The sequence below is a fragment of the Citrus clementina genome, unplaced genomic scaffold, assembly GCF_000493195.1.
Source record: "Citrus clementina cultivar Clemenules unplaced genomic scaffold, Citrus_clementina_v1.0 scaffold_3, whole genome shotgun sequence".
Lineage (NCBI taxonomy): Eukaryota > Viridiplantae > Streptophyta > Magnoliopsida > Sapindales > Rutaceae > Citrus > Citrus x clementina.
This window is the reverse complement of record NW_006262339.1, coordinates 10,482,213-10,503,984: the sequence shown is the minus strand read 5'-3', so window position 1 is coordinate 10,503,984 and position 21,772 is coordinate 10,482,213. Positions and strand designations below refer to the sequence as shown.

The following is a 21,772-nucleotide window of genomic DNA, read 5'->3' as shown; positions in this document are numbered from 1 at the left end:
TCATTACTTATAATTAGTTAATTTAAAAATAAGATCTTATTGGATGGGTGACATGATTTTTCCACACACGTAAGATTGTTTTACTCACGAAGACATTACCTTGTCAATAAAATATTGATATATATTTATATCTTGAAAATTATCCCATCATAAAAATGACTATGATTACAAGATAATGTAAAGGCATTTTTATGCACATCTAGATTTTCATTCATCTAGATCTAATCATGGGTTGATTTTGGACATTTTTTGGACATTTTTTTTTTCGATGTTAAAAAACAAAATTTACAAAATTAAAAAAATGAATAATAATGGATAAAAAAAAAATTGATATGCATCATATGCATATTCTTAATTGTTGTGTTAACATCTATTGTAATGGATACATACACGTGAGAAGAAACTCTTGCAAGCAAATAAAAAGGCCTTCCAAAACAAGGAAACTCGTTAAAGAATTATTGCTAAGATCTTTTAAAGCATAAAATTTCAGTTATGTTTAATGTGCAGATGCAATTACTACTAGTTTCATGCAGGCATTTTTTATTGATAAGCACCTTAATTGTCACCTTCCAAATTCAATCACCCATTAGTCTAGCTAGCTACTACTATGTAAAAGGACCCATAAAATGAGTGTATATTAGTGGTTTTCAATTAGAGATTTATAATCATATTAAAGTTCGGAATGAGTTAAAAAATTTAAAAATATATATAAATTTTAATACATTACAAGATAAAATATAATGTATTAGTATATATATATTATCTATTAACTTACCTTTAACTTTAATATAATGAAGGATGTTCATTAGAACATTTCTATATATGCTAATGTTATTTTAGAAGAAAATATCTTGAGCAATAGGGAAAATGGATCCATTGCCGGATACAATCAAATGACAGCCATCAAATAACAAACCCATCCAGCGAATTTTGACTGAAAGCGAGTACACAAATACAAAATGATACCTGTTCACAATCACATGCGCCCCACTCACGGTACGTAGTACCATCAAATATCTGAATATCGCAATCTTATGGGTCCATTAATTAATAATTGAACTTGTTTTCTACTGAACAGATGAATTAATAGGGAGATTAATGAATGGGTTGGAAGAGAGGGAATCTGTTCAGAGAGGAGCCTGACTGTGCAAATGTGAATGAGCACGTTCTACTCAATTCATTTATGGCACAAAATCCAGCCTTTTGCAGGCAAAGCAGCCCTCCTTTTGTTTATTTAGTTATTTTTTTAATATTAATTTTGAATGCCTCGGTCTCCGCCTCTGAACAAAGCAATCACTTCGCTCACCAGTCGCAGTATGCATCATTATTATTTATCATACATCTAATCAATTAATTTTACTCCACCGTGGACCTTCACAACGACACAAAAGTTCAAAAAAGATTCCGGGTTGGTGTTCCAATCGGAATTGCATACATTTTACTAGGTGGCAAAGCCTTGATTGATATGATATGTGATGTAGTAGGGTGAGTGAAATTGTGTTGATAAGAGGGCTGATGGCAGGTTGCTTCCAAGAAAACCGGCGACACATGGTCAAAGGCAACGCAATTTCATTCACTCAAAATTACGAGGGCGTTAATTAATGGCAGCCTTGTTTTATTAAAAAGATCAGTACAAAATTTAAAAAAATAAAAAAAGAAAAGAAAAGAGAAGCAGCAACATTCATTTGTCCATTGAAGGGGAAAAGACAGCGATCAATATCTCTACGGCTCTTTGGTGAGTTCGGTCGCGAAAGTGGTTTGACAGTTGGGGGGTCTGTTTGGGAAATAAAAAGATTTGGGAAATAATTTTGCCAGACGTGGAAATGTCGTTGTCCCTTTGTCCTTTGATTGATTGAATAGGAAGGGCCAAAGCATTCTTGAGATACATTAAGCATGCGTGGGGGAATGGAACAATGACGGACCCTAAGACAAGGACAAACTCATAATGGGTAAAAATTTGATATTGCTATGCTCATTTTAGATGGCAACAAGCCAGCACATGGACTTTGCTAGCTTTGGGTAAATTATGCCAACCCAGTCGTAGACCGCCGAGGGTTCTTGCTTTATGATTTGCTATTTTTACTGTTATCTTTAACTTTTTCATTCATTACACAAACGTTAACCGTTGATACATAAATGTGATTTTTTCCTATGTTACTTGGTAAGTTCATATTGGATGAATCTCGTACTTTTTGTAATAATAATAATAGTAATATTATTATTATTAGTTTGATTGATGTTGAAGAATGTGGCATTCCTATTTCCCTCACGAGATTGGACATACTAATGAATTTTTTTTTTTTGATAGAAAGATTTACTTTCATTAACAAAGCTTTGAAAACAAACACGTGATTTGAGGAGGAGGGAACGATCCCTTCCAAACACAAGATCTGTCACTACCTAGGGCTATCTTAGCTAGTGCATGAGCAATTGCATTACAGTTTCTAGAGATATGCTGAGTTTTTGCCCTGCTGTTAAGTGAGTTCATCTTTTTTCGAATTTCAGCTATATTCCAGATATACTAATGAATTGCTATGCCATATGAGGTGAAAAACATTGTGACCAAAATGGAGCCAATCGTTCAGATAAAGGCACAAAAAAGGGGAAACTATCAAAACTATGTTAATAAGTGGGCACATATGTACATATATGATGAAAAGAAACAGAAGCACATTGGACTTGTCTCACTACAATGAAGCACGAAGCACAGAGTTACCTTTTAGCATCTGGGTTTCTTTTCTCCAAATCTCTCAACTTTCAACTTTAAATAAATAATAAGCACAAACAAAATCAACTGGGTCAAAGATTTAGTGTTAACACCCACTCCTTAAAAATCATCAGATCAATTATACAAATGTCATTTAAAAGTTAAAAGAATGGAGCCCATGTGGTCCACCGACCACCCCGTTTTTAGCACACATTTTACAGATCCATGGAGCCATGGGGAGGGGCCCTTCATTGTTAATTTATTATTATATAAATGTATATAATATATAAAAACAAAAAGAGAACAATTTTTTTGAGGAAAAAAATAATATATTTTTAAAAGGTTTAGAGATTGGGATCAGACTGACGTGCAAAGAAATTTAAAAAAATAAATTAATAATCAGCATTCCGCAGAGCTGGCGCCTCAGATAATATTGGCATCATTTCCCAAACTCTACACTAAACGACAAATCTCTCACGAATGATAAAATATTAATAAAAGTTCCATTGAAAGAGACAGACTAGATAAGCTTCAAGCTTCAAGCTTCAAGCTCAAAAGCTCTTATCTTTTTCCCCCTTTCTTCTCTTTTCTCTCTTAAAGTTCATGTCACCCCCAACAAAGAAAATTAATAAAATTTGTTTATTTATTTTTATGCAAAAGAGAGAGAGAGAGAAAAGAAGCAGTAATTCACAATCACAGACTCACAAAAGCAACCGCTAAAAACAGCGATTCCACATCTTTCAGGTCAGAAAAGTTCAAGAAAAAGAAAAAGCAACAAACTACAACAAACCCTACAAAGGCTAAAAATCCAACTATCTTTTTAGCCTATCAACTAGTTCAAGAGGATGAACAGAATGAAGAACAAATACAATGGCTGAAACATAATATATAATACACATACATATATATATACACATCTAAAATTTATTAATAGAAAAAGGAAAAAAATAAAGCAAAATTGACCCATTAACAATGTCCTGTGGTATTACTTTTGCTAGCTTCAAAAATTAGACAAGAACGGGATAAATTTCCAACAAAAAGGAAAAATAAAAATGCAATTAAAAAACTAAGATAGTTAAAATGTTTGTTACTTGTTATTAGCTCACTTGTTACACCCCCTTCTTGCTTTCAGTCAAGTTCGATCAGTCCGGTTCCTACTGTTACCATGCTGCCTGGTTGTTGTCGTCATTGAACCATTTCCGTTCTTTTGAGGCGAAGAAAACAATTGGCCGAACCCAAAGACCGAACCGGATTTCGAAGAACCGCGGAGTGAACAGACCGGTACGTTAAGAACCGGAGTCACTCGAACATTAGCCGAATAAGATCTCTCCATTCCTCTGTGCTTGTACCTCGGCCCGCCATTGAAGCTACTGGGGCTGCTCGAGCTTCTCTCCAAGCTTTGAAACACTATCTTCCCCGACGAGTTCATCCTCGGACTGTCCACTGAAACCCCTCTGCTCGGGGCCGCTTGTGATTCTCTGCGAATCGGACTCCGCCCTGTCCTCCCTGCCACCGTCTGGTTATGCGAGCACTCCCTTGGCTTCACCATTCTCATCCTCGGCGGGTTCGCAAACGGGTTCGGATCCGGGTTCGGGCTGAGGCTCGGCTTGTTGTCGGAATCTAGTGAGAGCCTCGGAAGATCCTCGTGCTCGTGGCCGGAAGATGATGAGGAAAGCGACAGCCGAGACGACGATAAAGAGACTGATTCGGAATCGGAGTCTTTCAGTAAAGGCAGGTACAAGGAACCATCAAGTGATGAGGAAACGGAACATGAAGAAGAAGAAGATGAAGATTTGGAGTTTCTGTGGAGAAAATGCTTTAATGAAGATTTTGCATGAGTAGACGAGGACGAAGAGGAGAACGACGTCGTTTTAGTAGTCTCGGTTTTCCAAGCCGTACTGTTGTGATAGAGTTTTTTCAAGCCCAATAACTCCTTCCAGCGACTTGAACATCGAGGAGCCTTCGGTGAAAATGAGTAGGGGTCAAAACTAGAAATGTCACATGATTTGTTTCGCTCGTCGGGTGATTTAACCTCGACCGTCGACGGTTTGAGACTCGAGAGATGAAGCGGCACCAGCTTTCCGTCGGAAAAGAGCTCGTCGGCGGGGAGCATGGCGACGGGATCTTCGAGCCGGAACTCGAAATCCACCGGATCCGAGCCCTCCGATGGCTCCTCGGTGGAGGACGGTTTCTTTGAGGGATCTTCTTCGCGGCTAAACGAGATTCTAGGGCCCAGCCATCCGTACGACGGAAACTTCTCCGGCGACACGCCGATATTGTTGTTAACGCATGCGGAAGCCATCTTCGCCGCTCATGCAAATCGTACTGTCGCCGGGAAATTGATGCAGGGATCTAGAGAGAGAGAGGGGGAGAAATAGGAGGGTTTTGTTGTGGAGTTGAGTAGGGTTTGAGTGTGAGTAGGCCAAATGTTTGTGTGTGTCTAACAAACAACACGGTGACGAATATTGAATGAAGAGCCCATTTATTAAATTATAATTATTATTTAGATACTTGACAAATTGTAATTTAATTACAAGCTGAGAGTAGGGCCACGTGGCTTTCATTTTCTACGTTATTTTTTAAGGATAAATGTTGATTTAGTTTTATATTTGATTTAAGGATTCGCCAGTCCTCAAAAAAAAAAAAGTACTCGCCAGTCTTATATCTAAAAGATATTTCAAGACACCGCTCTTATTAATTATATTACCTTATTATCTTTATTTTTTTACCTTAATACCCTTTCAACAATATTTTTTAGATATTAAAAAATAATAATTTATTAAATTAATCTAAAAAATAAAATAAAAATTTACACAAATTTTTATATTATTATTTTATTTTTAGGATTAATTTAGTAAATTAATTTTTTATAAAAATAATTATTAGTAAGATTATTATAAGAATATTAAATATTGCTTTAAATTGACTGATTTTAATTTATTTATAAATAATTATTAGTAAGATCGTTGCACAAGTACAAAAAAAAACTTATTTATTGGTTAATTTACTAATTATTTTTTAGATAAATTAATTAAATGTCAAGAAGATTATTAGAAGGGTATAATTGTAAAAGAAAATATAATATAGTAAGAATAAAACATTTATCATTGTAAGGATATTTTATGATATTTTTTAAAATATAAAAATTAAACATAAACTTAAATTAAAATACAGAAACTAAACAAACATTTACCCTTCTTTTAAATTTCTTTTATTTTTATGTTAATTATCAATAATTTAATTCTTTGCTTAATATTTTCTTTTACTAAGAATTCTTTGATTAATATTCAGTACCTCGATTATTGTTTCTTGGTTTTCAAATTTTCAATCACAAGGATGACTATTAATTTGGAATTTTATTGGACCATTATTTGCGTCGATAATGCCAACTATGGGTTACTTTTAGTTGAAGGATAGTGGATTCCAAGCCTTGTCGCTTGTTATTATCTTTGAATTCTTCTATTGGCAATGCCTGGAATCCACTACCCTTAATTAAGGTTTAAAAAAAAAAAATCTAGGATGGTCGGTTTTTTTAAAATTAAATCCTTAAATTATTACATATTATCAAAATAAAGATAGGATCTGCTATTTGTTTGTTAAATTAATTCTCAATTAATTTTTTGATGAGATATTTGAATTAATTATTGATAGCTATAACTTGTTTTGTTATTGGATATGAACGAGCCAAAGTTTGGCAAAAATAATAGAGTTCCGTGAATTGAACAAGAATTTCAATAATTCGACTATGACTTTAACAGATGACGGTGCGCCGGTCCAAGTTGGAGCGGTGGAGGGGATTGGCAGCTGATAATTGACTTCATTGGTTGCTTTAACGTGTTCCACTTTTTATTCATTTGGAAATAAATTACTTAAATTTTAGCTTAATTTATGTTGATTTTGCACGAGATCGTGATTTTGTTTGATACGAACAAGTCAAATTAGCAAAAATCAAATAAAATTATTTAAAATAAGACTCGTCACGTCTAAACTAAAATAGGAGATCAAGTTTTCCTTAGAAATGAAGAAAATTCGTCTTCAAATTTTGTTTGTGCCCATCTTCAAGTGAGTATTTGAATTGAGTTGATCTTCAAAATATTGGCGTGTCGAATCTTTATGACAGCGTCTATCTGAATTCTCAAAGCAATAAAATGACAAATTAATTTTTTTTCTTTTAATTATTGAAAAATATTGCGGGAATAATCTTCATTCGAAATGTCAACAAAACTCAGCATCAAAAATTTGGTGGATGATCCAATTGAATGACCGAACGTTGGGAGGTTGATCTTGATGTGAACGGAACGGCGGCTAATCAATAGTTTCATCACAGTCATTGACTTCTTTCAAATCATCAATGTCATCAACGCCAACTTCTTCACGTTTATCATTTTATCATGCTCATTTTTTTCCCCAAATAATATTGAAGTACCAAAATTTCGGCTCCCATACCAAATTGATGTAATCATGGGACAGAGTTTTCATGGACTTTATGAAAATTAAAATTTTCTTTTTCTTTTCTTTACGATTTTTTTTTTCTCTACAGAGAAGAATATTAAATCGGCTCTTTTTTTTAAGTAATGGAGTTTGTATTTCAAAATTTTAATTTTTGTTTTTTAACTGAACAAATGAATGTAAGAATTTTCTTCATAAAAAAGAGTAAAATTCTTTTATCTATTAATTTTTGAGATTATAAAGTTTTTAATAGAAATTAAAAGTAACAATTAAGATTTTTTTTTTTTTTAGTGAAACTAGAAATTTAAAAAAATTTAATTTTTTTCTATGGAAATACTAACCATCTCCCCTGAACCCTCGACCCCCTTTCAAGAGACAGTACCCCCCCTCAATCTCTCTTGTGAGGGATTGCAAAATACAGACTATGTTAGTGTCTCTATTTAAATCGATTGCACCCTTTGGGGTCACTCTTTGGATGTTCCCTCTGGTGCATATCAATTTTAAGGACAGTTCCCCTAAGCACTATTTTGCGGAAAAAAGCAAATATTAACCATACCTTCTCGGTGGAAGGCTAGAGCGAGAACTACACTCATTCCAGGAAGGAGTCAGAGGATATATTATAATATATTTCTAGTGGCTTTTAAGCCCTATTGAGCAATTTTGAATGTCCCGTACCAGACCCATTGAAAAGTCCCACTTTTTCTAAAGAAAAATAATAAATGAACTAATGGTTATACCAATTTTTTTCTTTGAAATATTAATAATAAATAAATTATATCTCTTTAACTTTAAGGTCATAAAATATAGATTTTTTATTAAAAATCTTAATTATAAGATAATTATTAATTAGGGAGATGTCTAAAAATAGATTTTTTAAAAAAAATATTTAACTTAAAAAAAGATCTCTATTATTTAGAGTATTATAAGGGAAATACTAAAAAAAAAAAGGGATTTTCCTAAAATATGAGTTTTTAAGTGACCGCCTTATTAGCCTATAATTAAAGCTACCCATGACTAATGGGTGATGGAAGTATTGACTAAGTAGAAGGTATTTTGAATACTCTCTTTAGTAAAAGAATTTTTGAAATAAAAAAGATGAAATCAACTTCCCATTGATTTCAATTTAATGCTGTGAATTTACTTAGGGATGGGTTGCCTTAAAAAAAACAAATCAACGGTCTAGTTCAATTTAATTTTTAAAATTACAAAAAGAAAATGACTGATTTATATGACAAAAAATAAAAAATGAAAAAATTAGAAAATACAAAGAAAATTACATTTTAAAACCAAACAAATCTGGTTCGGTTTGGTTCGAATTATTATTTCTAAAAAATCGATGGTATAGTTTGGAACAGAATAGATGCCACCCTAACTTTAACATGTTAGATTTCGTTAATTCAATGAATACTAAGAAAAAAAAACCAAATTAGAGTCTATTCCATAAAAATTAACCAAAGTACAAGCAAAAAAATTGCTTCCAAAGACTAGCTAGCTACAATCATATATATTTGTAGAATATAGACTTAAGATAATTTCAGTAGAAAACTTCTCAAATAAGACCATGCATAAACTAGAAATACAACTAAAATAAGAGTCGCTTAAATAATAACAATCAAAATAAGAGTTAAATTAAAAGAAAATATAATTAAACAAAAATATTCTTTAAAGCTGCAAAATTCAACTTGATAAGGAGTTCTTAAGCTTCTTAGGGCTAGTTTGGAGTTGTGGTATCTGATAGGGTTGGGCAAAATTGGGTTTGGATAAACCTGACCGGGTTACAAGTTGGATAAAATTCATCCGAACTCAACCCGAACCTATAACTCGATCCGATTCTATCCAAATATAATTCAGAACCAATCATATCAGATTGGGTTAAAAAATCGGGTTAAAATTTAAAAATATATAATTACATACTATTAAAAATTACCAATTACCAATTAACATTTCACTTTCACATAGAATATATAATGTATATATACCATCACTATCAAGTATCAAAGGCTCAAAGCTTCCAAAAATCAAAGTCAACAGCCAAAATTCAGGTTGCGGCTTGCTGGGTTTGAATTGAGCTTGAATCAGATCAGGTGATGGTGGAGGATTGGAGGTGTGGAGATGGTGCAACAGATCATATACTTAGTAGTAGCAAATTGGTAGTTCATGTCATGATCCTCGCGGAGAACCTTCAGTTGGCGATAGCTCTCAGCGGTTGCTATGTCTGGCGGCCGACTGTAGCTTTCTCCGTGAACTTTGTGTGTGTTTGTGTTTCATTTGTTTGAGGGAGGCTGGGGGTGTGGGCCGTGTGGTTGTCGGTGGTGGGTTGTGAGTGAGGGAGACTATGGGTGGGTGTGGCGTCGGTCGATAATGGGCTACTCACTGCTGCTTGTCTCATGTGTTGTTGTTAATGGCTTAATGTGTTATTGTGTTTGTTTGTAATGGTTTGTGTGCGTGGATCGAGTGGTGTATATGAGTGTGTAGGATTAAGAGTTTAGTTGTATAGCAGTTTAAGATTCGGTTTTTCATTTTTAATTTTGTTATTTCTAATTTTTTTTAAATTTTTATGTCAACCTAATCTAATTTTCAGATCGAATCAAACCTGATCTGATTAGGTTTTCGGTTCAATCTGATCGGATTGACACAAATGCATCCAATCGGGTTTGATTAACAACCTGATCCTATTCGAACTCGATAATTTTTGGATCGAGTGGGGTCGGATCGAGTATTTTGCCTACTCTTAGTATCTGATGAAATAATTAGTTTAAACTTTGCAAATGAAATATGTTTAAAATTGAAAACAAGCAACTCAATATTTGGGAAATTATGTTGTTGTGGTTGCTATGAGTTTAAAAAATAGAGTAAATACATTTGATAAATTTCATTACAAAAGTATTATTTTATTATAGGGTAAATTTCATTGTGCCCCCTACTAGAGTGACTATTTCCAAAATACCCCTAATGATACAAAAACATCACTCTACCCCTCAATTTCCGTGACTTTAAATGGTTGACCGACATTGAATAATTAAATTATAGGATTATCCTCGTGAGAAACAAAATATTCTATCTAACGATGTTATTGTGTGAACATTTGAGTTTTGCCAAAGGTTTTGATATGACATCTCTATCAAAAAATGTTGTAGTGTTAGGCTTATAATTATATATTTACTTGTTTGGTAAAAAAGTTTTAAGTTGACTACTTATTTGGGATTTGGATGCAAGAAAATTACAAGGCATGCCATTAAATAACATTTTTTACTGGGATTTGCATTGTGATTTCAACCACTCATTTTGAAAATTAAAAAAAAATACCACCCTTCTCTCTCTATGACTATAAAAAATCGAATTCAAAAATCAAACTGGCCATTATTTTATAGATTTGAACAAGTTTCATACTGTTACATGTTCTATATTTTGTTCCAATTAATTTATTTTAGTTGTTTTTTTCATTGTTTGAATAAGTCAAGTTAGTTGTTGGAGTAGTTAGAGTCCAAGCTAGTTTGTTAGCTATTTTGTTGGCACATGCCTATAGTCTTGGAAGGACAGTTGTAATATTTCTTTATTTAAATTCGAGAAATAAACAGTAGGGGTAGACTCTCTAAATTCGAAAACACTGACACTATTTATAGAGGTACGGTCTCCCTCAAATGATCTTGGTACATCCAACAACTTTCACTTCAACATTTTCACAATATGTAGAGGAAAGAAAACGAAAACTAGCTTATATATACCAAATTGGTATCAGAGCTTGGCTACGGATCAACGAGTGGAACAATTGGAGAAAGTCGTGGAAAATGTCGTTAGACAAGGAGATCTCTTACGACAATTAACAAAGAGATTGTCAACAAGCTTAGTATAAGAGTAGAGCAGATTGCTAGCCAGGTGAATGAGTCGGTAAGGAACCCCAATGCTTGGATGCAAAATCACGATGAGAGAGAAAATTCTGTTGCCGCAAAGAGCACACCAATTGTTCTACAGAAAACTAATGAGAATCGTCAAAGTCAGTCTTTAGGGTTATATTTGCTAAAAACTGTTAAAGTTGATTTCCCTCGTTGTGAAGGAAAAAAAGACCCAACTATATGGCTATGCAAGGCAGAGCAATTCTTTGAACTCCACAACATTCCAACCATCAAACGTGTTTCCTTGGCCTCCTTTCATTTAGAAGAGGATGCTCACCTGTGGTACCAATTACTATGCCAAGAGATGATACCTGTCTCTTGGGATGATTTTACGGAGGGACTAAATTCAAGGTATGGGCCAAATCAATACTTGGATTTCTTTGCAGAACTGACTCGTTTACAGCAAGCAGGGTTAGTATTGGATTATCAAGAAAAATTTGAGAAACTTTTGGCTAAGGCAGGACCCATGGATCAAGCTAGGCGAGTCAGCTGTTTTGTTGGAGGTCTTCGGGAACCCATTCGAATTAATGTTAGAGCCAACAAGCCAACAATCTATCATCAGCCACTGGATTGGCTCGATTATATGGAGCTTGTGATCTTACTCAAAAGCAATTAAAATTTTTGTCCACACATTCTGAAGCTTCAAATGGTTCAACGTCAACACCAATCAAAAGGTTAACCACAGAAGAGATAGATGACAGAAGAAAGAAATGATTTTGCTTTAAATGTAATGAACGATATGGTCCTAGACATCGTTGCAAAAAACTATTTATGATTCAAGCTTGCTTCAATGATAGTGATGCTGATGAATAAATGAAAATTATTGACAGAGCTCCTGAAATTTTGTTGCCATCATAATGAGTTCTTAGAAATTTACTTCAAGCATTTAGCCTTGAGGACAAGGCTGCAATTTAAGAGGGGAGGAGTTGTTACATGTTCTATATTTTGTTCCAATTAATTTATTTTAGTTGTTTCTTTCATTGTTTAAATAAGTCAAGTTAGCTGTTGGAGTAGTTAGAGTCCAAGCTAGTTTGTTAGCTATTTTGTTGGCACATGTCTATAGTCTTTAAAGGACAGTTGTAATATTTCTTTATTTAAATTCTAGAAATAAACAATAGGGATAGACTCTTTGAATTTGAAAACACTGACACTATTTGTGGAGGTATAGGCTCCCTCAAATGATCCTAGTACATTCAACAACTATCACTTCAATATTTTCACAATAGGCAAAGGAAAGAAAATAGAAACTAGCTCATATATACCACATACTTAGCAAAATCACAAACATGACATAACAAAAAAAATCAAGAAATAACAGTAGGCATGTCGTCTTTAAGAGGAAGTTGGTTTGATGTCGAAGATGAAAATGAAAATGAAAATGAGAAGTTGGAGATCAATGGGAAGATACTGAAGTTTAGAAACAAAACATGCAGAGATTGCGGGAAACATGCATCTATATACATCTCAGAGTCTGCTCTAAATCCTAAGAAGTTGTACTACAAATGCAATAATAAATGTTGTAATTTCTTCAAATGGCGGAAACCAAGTATGTATATGTATAGAGTACTTATGAGAGGATTGGGAAAGTTGCATGACGGTTTGGAAAGTGATGATGATAAAGGAATTAAAGACAAGAAGATGCTGGAGATGGGAATTAATAAACTTGTTGCAAAATCAGATTCAATAATTAAGCTGCTATATATTATCTTGTTCATGGTGGTACTTTGCATGATGTATGGGTGCGTTTGGTAGTTCGCTTAACATGGGATAAAAATATTGTTTGCATTAAGTTAATACTAACACATGTTTGGCTCTTAAATTGTATTGCATTAACTTATAAAGTTAATGTGGTCAAATCCGCATAAATCAAACCCGAAGGGGTGACGGGTTTATACCGCATTGCATTACAGAGGAAAAAATTAAGAAATTTTTTCAACATTTTCACCCCAATCCTTCACGATAAACTTCATATCACCCGATCCCGCACCACTAAATCGAATTGTCAATCGTTGCTCGATGCCATCACCGACGCCTTCACAATGCCGCGCGACACCACAGCCACTGGTCCACCACCATCGGCTTGCTCTGTGGAGAAGATGATATGAAGACGCCTTCACTGTAGAGAAGATAAAGCCAGAGAAGAAGAAGAAGACAAAAGAAGGAGAAAAAAAAGGAAAAGAAACTAAAAAAGAAGAAGGAAAAAGAAAAAAAGGAGGGGAGAAAAAAAGAAAGCAAACCGAACAAGACGAAGAAAGAGAAAAAAAAAATGGAGAAGACGAAGGGAGGAGACACGGGTAGCAAATGATGATAAGGAACATTATCGAAAGAAAAGAAAATTTAAAAGAGAGAGAGAGAGAGGAAAATTAAAAAAAATAACTTTTTAATAAATAAACATAAAGTTAATAAATATTATTTTTTAAATTAATAAAAAAATTAATACAATACGGTGCAGTACCAAACATAATATAGTTAAAAATTAATACAATTCAATATAGCACCAAACGTTGTATAATATGATTATAATACAGTGCTAATGCAATACATTATAATACAATACACCTGCATTAAAATAATGCAATACAACATAATACAATATAGTGTGCCAAACGCACCATATATGCTTAATGTTGCTCATAACTGAAGTATGAGGCTAGAAAGTAGTATAAATTAAATTAAATAGCTGAATAAAAATCTTCCACATATTAAAGAAGCTCATGTATTACATTCAGTGATATATATTTTCAATTCAACAAAATATTACACTTATGTTATTGCAGTCAATATTCACCATCACTAGCATCATATTACATCTTGCCTTTTCAGCTTCTATGAAAAGGGATTACAAACCAAATATTAACTGCAACAACTGCAAAAAATAGTAATTTAGTCTAAATAATTAATAAAATTATAAAATTAATAATTCCAAAAAAAACATGAGCACGCATACTGCATCTTAGTTTTTTAAAGTCTACAATTCAGTTTTAATTACATATATTTACAATACTGCCATAGCAGTGTATTCAAAAGTATCAAAATATCAAAGTCAGCAGCACCATTTTCTGTAAATATTCATATTGTTGCCATCATGCCATTTACTTTAACAATATTTCTCTGGAACATAAAGCCCTAATTCGTAGTTACCATTTTGGCAAAACAAAAGATTAATTTTTATAGAAAAAGAAAAAAAGAAAAAAATATCTTATATATATAAATAAAAACATTAATTTTTTTTAAAAAAACTTACAACCAATTTGAGCCACTATTTTACCCTTCAAATCTCTCTTTATTTGAATTGGGGTAGATTGTAGAGTAGCCCCATCAAATTTGCCTCCCTCTCTAATTTCAATGCCTCTTATTAGTGGCACTGAAAATTGATCAAAACTTGTGTTTCTTGCTGTTGATGCATTCCTTCGTCTCTTTTTTGCTCTGCTTATTCTTATTGCTTCATTTGTTGCTACTGATTCCTCTGTTGCTGGTGTTTTCTTTGTTGTTGAACCTCTTGTTGATTGTTTTGGGATATGTGTTGAAGCATTAAGTGATGGCTCAGCTATTGATCTACCAGGTGTTGAGTTTCCAACAACGTTCACTCCTGTAAATGATGCTCCTGAGCTTGAGGCTGCTATCAAGTTCTTGCAATGCTTCTGTTCAGCACAGTTAAGTAAATTTTGTAATTGTGATGTTAGTGCATTCAGTCCTTTAAATATGGTTAAATTCATATTACTTCCGATATGTAGTGATAAAACTTCAATTTACATTCCAAAAAATGTGAAGCCATCAATTTACCCCCATACGTAATCACTCTAGGTGAGGTAATTTAAAGATAGTTTAACAATAACTAAAATAAATTGAAAAATTAAATTTTAAGCAATTTACCCCCCATATATAGTCACTCTAAGTGGAGTAATTTGAAGATAACCTAACAATAACTAAAAAAAATTAAAAAATTAAATTGTAAACAATTTCAAACTGACCAATATATGTCTCGTTTTTTTATGTGCATTGGTTGGATCAATAGGACAACCATTTATATTGTGACCAATACCTCGACAATATGAATAACATACTGTGAACCTTCTTCTATGTGCTAATGATTCATCAGCCTCTCTTCTTCTACATGTCTTAGGCCTGCCAGGTGGTCTTTGAACAATTGAGGATAATATTTCACAGCTTTAACATGTGGCCATTTAAATTTGTTTAACAATGGATAAATAATGCCAAAATAGCATCTCAATATGCATCCTTTAGGAAATAAGGGACAACATACTTCTCATAAGTAACCCTAATGTGAGCTATACAAGGCATTACATGCTTACAAAGCAAGCTACTGATCTGCCACTGCCCACAACTACATGTATGCTCATTGAGGTTGACAATATCAAACTCTTGACCTGTTTTAACTTCATATAAAGCATCATTTGCTGGTATGACGTGATAATTCTTACCAACCTTCAGCACGTTGTTCATCTTCTTGTTAATAAAAACAAGAACATCACTTGGCCACTTCAAACAAGTTTGTTTTCTCTCAATTATTGCTTTCATCATCTGCTTCCTAACATGCTCTATCAAAGCTATAATTGGTGTTTTTCTCATTTCACCAAGCCATGCATTCCAACTCTCTGTCATGTTGTTTGTCATGTGATCACACTTTACAAACTTATCAAAGGCATGCCTGACTAATGCTCGGAATTTAACTTTCTCAGCCACTAAAATGCATTTTCATCAATTTTTCATATACCATTCATTGCCTTTACAAAAACATGTTTACTTGATGCTCAACTGCCCTCCAAACCTCATCCCTCAACTTCACTTAAAGGAATCTTGTCCTGAGGTTCGCAAACACATGTCTTGCACATAATCTATTTTATGCTCCAATGAACTCCAAATGAAGTGCATTAAGTACTCTCTTTTGCTTGTCAGTCATGAATGTCAACTGCTTGTCATCAGCTAAATACTCTTGCAAGCGGCCCAAAAACCAAGTCCAGCTTTGAATATTTTCATATCACAAACACAAATTGGAATGGGAAATATCTCCTAATTTGTATCCAAACTTACTACTGATACACCTTCAAATAGCCCCTTCAAGTGTCAGCCATCAAGCCCTATGAATGACCTACAACATTTTTTAAACCCATCTCTAAAGCCTAAGAAGCTCACTATAAACTTTTGAAACCTACATTTATCAGCAGGTGTGTCATGCTTTGTCATCTTCAATGAGGCCAATGCCCTGGCATTTGCTGTTTGATGACATTTGCATAATCCCACAGTGACTTGAAGCTTTTAACATGATCATCACCAGCAGCTGATTTTAAAATTCTTCTCTTTACCCTATAAACCTTTTATATAGCAACAGTCACCCTATGCATTTTTTCAGATCATCCACAAGTGTGTCAACACTTATCTTTGGACCAACCAGCACTTTATTGCGGTACTTTCTTACTATCTAAGCTTCAATTACCTTAGGATTGTAATCGAGGCCTTCATAAGTGTGTATGTTGTGCAAAGACAGAATCTTAAAGCACTTGCCTCAGTTCTGAAGTGCAACATATACTCTAAATGGGCACTTATCTCTATAGCAGCCACACAAAATCTTTTTTCTCTTGAACTTGATCCTCCTACCCCTGAAACTCTGTTGAATATGGTAATTCCTTTAGAGCCCATGCAAATTCTCTGAAATTCTTGAAGATCATTCCCTCTCTAAATTATATTAGTTCTGTATCCTCCCTAAACATTTGCCCACCTAATGCGTGAAATATCTTGCTAAATGGATGCTCATCGTTTAAGTCTGAAAGTGGGCCATAGTCACCATTATCACTTTTATATCAATTAAGTAAGTCATCCTCTTCTTTGTTTTGAGCTTTGTCTTCATACTAACTCTTATATGTTCTTGTGGCTCCACACATGTCATCTTCTGATTCAAACCAGATGTGGAAGTCTATTTCCTCGGCTGATAACATCTTATCATATTCATTTGCATGTCTTATTGGGCTAACACCATCATCCTTCCTATTTGATTTACTCTATTTACTTACCTTGAGCCTGCTCATGACTTGCTTAGAATTTGCACAGTTGATCGTTTTTCTCTTTTTTACAGCCTTCTTATCAGCCTTAACTATAGTAGGATGAGGCATCCTCTAATTTGAAATCCTTTTAGCAGCTGTAATTTTGATAGTAGTGGCATTTCTCTTATTAGCTTGCTTATGTGAACGAGTGCTAGTAACATGTGACTTGATAATAATAGGTGACTTGCTGATATTTTCTTTTTTTTTTTACAAGGTTTAGTTTGCACAATGTTTGATGGTAAATTCTCAGTAGACACTGTTTCTTCTGCTTCTTCAGTTGGTACCTCTGATTGAGAATCTGCAGCCATTGATCTTCTAGACCTATATGATGTATTATTCTTTAAGAATTACGACAATGGTGGATCAATAACCTCAACATCTTCCTCATTAGCTTCTACTGCAAATTAATCTAGGCCTTCATCAACAACATGAAAATAAGATAAGTGATCATTATGCTATAAAATGTGTACGGAGTCAGTCTCACTCTATTAGCACCTTTTTCTAGACCACTATCACCTAAAGGATGGTTAAATGTAGCCATTAATAATGGTGTTTAGTCAAACTGAGGTGGTATTGTTGTTACTGGTATTGGGAATGGGGTTTAATCAAATTGTGCTAGTAGTTCAGGTGTAGTTTGATCAAAACTTGAAAATGTTTTATTTGCAGCCCCTTTTGTAAGTGTGATAAAGAGACCAAACATATTGGGTTGTATATTGTTGCTGATAGGTGCCTTTAATTTCTCTAGTACCTTTTGTGTAGTTTAAATATCATGTTCAACTTCAGGTGGGGACTCATGAGTAAGATCCGGATGTGGTTTGGACTTGAAACTGGTGGTTTGAGCTGTGGTTTATGTTGCAAGCTCATGTTCTGCTGCAGTGGTGGGTTCAATTGTGGTTTGTGTTGCAAGCTCAAGTTCGACTACAGTGGTGGGTTCAGTTGTGGTTTGTGTTGCAAGCTCATATTCTGCTGCAGTGGTGGGTTCAGTTGTGGTTTGTGTTGCAAGCTCATATTCTGCTGCAGTGGTGGGTTCAGTTGTGGTTTGTGTTGCAAGCTCATGTTCTGCTGTAGTGGTGGGTTCAGTTCTGGATTGTGTTACAAGCTCAACTTCTGCTGTAGTAGTGGGTTTAGTCATGGTTTGTGTTTCAGGATTGTCAGCTTCTGCTGTAGTATCAAGTTCAATTGTGGTTTGTGTTTAAAGATTATCTTCTACTGTAGTGGTGGTCTCAGTTGTAGACTCTGGTTCTGGAATGGAGAACCTAGAAAATTTGGTCTCTGAAATTCTTCTTGAACTCTTTTTTGCCACTAACTTTCTTTTACCACCTCATTTTCCAGTAGCAGTTGCACGTACCTGTTGTTGTACTTTAACATTATCAATTCATTGCCTTTGAAACATAGATAACACACTCTCAGGTTCAACATCAAGCCCAACAACAACATCTTCTATATCTTCCTCAAACAACCTCCTTTTAATAGCATTCATCACATTAAGTGCTATGATGGTCATGTCAAACACAATCTCTGTATACTTTTTATCATTGTATAATTGCCATATCTGATACAGCTCATAATCATTATCTATTGTACCCTTCTTCCCATTTCATGGCAGTGTAACTTTAATGATGAATCTCCCATCTCTATAATTGTTTCTCCTAATCATTCTTTTTATTGTAGTATTAATCAGAACAACTCTACTTAAAAAGTTAAGGTCAATAAGGTCAACCTCAAAAGTTTCACCGAGAAAGTTGACAATGTCTTTCACCCCCAAGTGCCCATTCCATACCAAAAACATTACAAATATCAATAACAACACCAATGTAGGCATTATATATAAAATTAAAAGTAAAACCGAAATATCCATCACCAAAACCAAAACATACAGGGAATATATCAATAACTCAATTTATTAGTTATGTTTGCTAAACAACCACTTTTTTTTTTTTTTTTTTATCTCTAGCAACTTATTTGTAAAGGAAATACTATAAATTTTGTTAATGGTACAATGAAAAAACTGCCCCAATTCACTAAGAACTAGGGTTTAAACTTTTTTTTTTTCAAAGAATAGCAATAATAGCACAAAATTTTCATATATATAGGTCATTGTTCTCGTTAATATTGTTATGCATTTTTAAAAAAATGTTGCTAAACCCATTTGAATGGAAATAACTGAATAAAAAAATAAATTCCTTACCTCTGCCATTATAAGGTTGTTGTTACTACCAACCACTCTCCAATGGTCACTTTTTTTGTAGTCTCTCGAACAAAACATGCATTATTTATGGCCAATATTTTGATACTATATTTCAAAGTTTCTCTCTCTAAATTGTAACAAGATGATGGTTCGCGCTAAGAGAAAAGGATACTCTATTGTTTTTACATTTTACCACTTATATATTTTCTCATTAAATTTTTTGAAAATAACTTATTATAAAAGTATTACCCTACATAAAATTATAAAATTATAGGGAATGATTGAAAGGCTACTTTGATTTGATATTATAAAATTATAAAATTCTAGGGAGTGGTTGAAAGACTACTTTGATTTAGCATGTCACAATTCTCTAGGCTGACGCTCGTTATGGTATTTATTCAAATACGATTTTACCCTTTAAGCTCATAACTTTAATGGGAAGATCACGGCAATTGGGGGTAGAGTGATGTTTTCATATCCTTGGGGGGTATTTTGAAGATAGTCACTCTAGTAGGGGGCACAATGATATTTATTAATTATTATATAATGACAAAAATAGAAAAATTAAATTATCTTTTTTTTATATATTAGATTTTATAGAAACGTAAGGTATAATTATCCTTTTGTTAAAATATTAAGGTTGTAATAAGAATTTTAAAAATGTATGATAATTTATTTTAGGGAAAATATCCACCGTCCACCTGTTTTTTCCAACTTTTTCAAAAATACACAATTTTTTTTTGTTGGAATCCACTTGAAGTTACGTTTTGTTTCACTTTTCCACTTCCGTTTGAAATCCGTTATAACATTACTGATGTCGTAGGGGCAAATCGGTCATTTTAGCAGAGCAGCCCCAAACGACGTCGTTTACAACACATTGATCTTCCAACAATTCAATCCAAGCTTGACAGAGGGCTTTACTCCAATTGTTTCCAAAAAATTTTTAGAGATCTCCTTTTGTTATTCAACAACTTCGTAATTTTCTTCAGAAAAAGCTCTCAGGCACAAGACCTCCAAGCCCTAGTCATTAAAGAAATGACCGATATGCTTCGTAAGCAAAAACCCATTACTATTACTAAACCTAAACATAAACCTAAACCTGAACACCATCGACAACAACTACAACCACCGCCCACTTCCCTTTCAAAGCCTAACAGAGGTCCAACAATGGTGGTGTGTGGGAGACGCAGCTCTATTAAAGCAATATCCAAGAATGCTTATGGTAAAAAAGGAGATAGAAAGGATAGAGAAGTTGAAGAGAAACCGAAGGTGAATGAGAAGAAGGTTGATAGTTCGTTTGTGGGTATTAAGGATAAGGGTATTAAGAAGAAGAGGAGCCAAGAGAGGTCTGTTTCGTTGCGGAGAAATTCAAGTAGCAGCAGTAGGAGTGGTGACGTGAAGCATCAGTTTGGTGGTAATGAGCTTAGTTCTCATGATACTTTGGAGGCTAAGACAGAGAATAAGAAAGAAAATGCTGTAAAGAAGAAGAAGCAAGGGGCTTGGGCGACGATAGCAAGGATAGTAAAGTAGAGGAGGGGTTTACTAAGTTTGGGGGGTAAGGTTTTGGCCAGCCACTTTTTTTTTTTTTGCATTTATTTAGGGTAAAATTATAATTTTATATTTGGGGTAAAATTATCATTTGATCAATTTTCCGTTAGTTTTCTTAACCACGTGCAAACAGAGGTGGATGGATGCAAGAAAACCTTACTTTAGGTGGAGTACAGTCAAAAAAATTAAGATTTGTGTATTTTTAAAAAAGTGGGCAAAATCAGGTGGACGGTGGATATTTTTCTTTTATTTTATAAGTTACTTATAAAAAATAATCGGTTATCTACTTTTAAAAACTGTTGTTAAAATGAAGAAATTTATGAAATGAACTACTTAATAGCATTTCAATTAGAATCTCAAACTGCACCTTAATTTACATCACAGGTATAAACAATGACATTTTAATAGAATTTATTACAGTGCACTCATCCAACAACAAATACACCTTGTTGAAAAAAGTAGGTAGTGCTCTAAATTCTTAAATTTAACCGTATACTATTTTTGTAAATGTGGCATCATTCGTCACAGGAATGGTGGATAGGCTTGTAATTCAACTCGAAATTCGTTGAAGTTCGATTAGAAGCTCATGGAAATGGAATAAAGAGTCATGTTAACGGAGTAAAGGGGGGAGGGATCTGGTTAGCTATTTCTAAACTTAATTGGTTGTATAAATGCATTTAAAAAAAGGGTAATTTTTAAAAACCTCTCCTGAGGTTTGGGCTTGTTGCAAATAGATGGCGAGAATTGATTTATTTGTAAAAAACCCCCTACCGTCAGTTAAGTTTAACATTGACCGTTAGTTGACTGTGCAAAGACAATATTACCCTTAACAATAGTTTATAAACGAAAATAACTAAAAAAAAACCAAAATTATTAGCTATTTTACACTTTTTAAATTATTGATATTTTCTTAAAGTTTCTATAAAAA

General features: G+C 33.7%; 1 protein-coding gene and 1 non-coding gene across 2 annotated transcripts; both read right to left on the bottom strand.

Moving 5' to 3' along the window:
- Nucleotides 1-3,057: 3,057 nt before the first annotated feature.
- On the bottom strand, nucleotides 3,058-3,158 carry LOC112100594. Its single transcript, XR_002906962.1, has one exon. It is a non-coding gene; the product is annotated as a small nucleolar RNA Z122 (small nucleolar RNA).
- Nucleotides 3,159-3,651: 493 nt separating this feature from the next.
- Nucleotides 3,652-5,190, bottom strand: LOC18046173 (uncharacterized protein DDB_G0271670). The gene has a single exon (XM_006440965.2). The coding sequence runs from the start codon at nucleotides 5,007-5,009 to the stop codon at nucleotides 3,840-3,842; it is 1,170 nt and encodes a 389-aa protein (XP_006441028.1). The 5' UTR covers nucleotides 5,010-5,190; the 3' UTR covers nucleotides 3,652-3,839.
- Nucleotides 5,191-21,772: the final 16,582 nt, after the last annotated feature.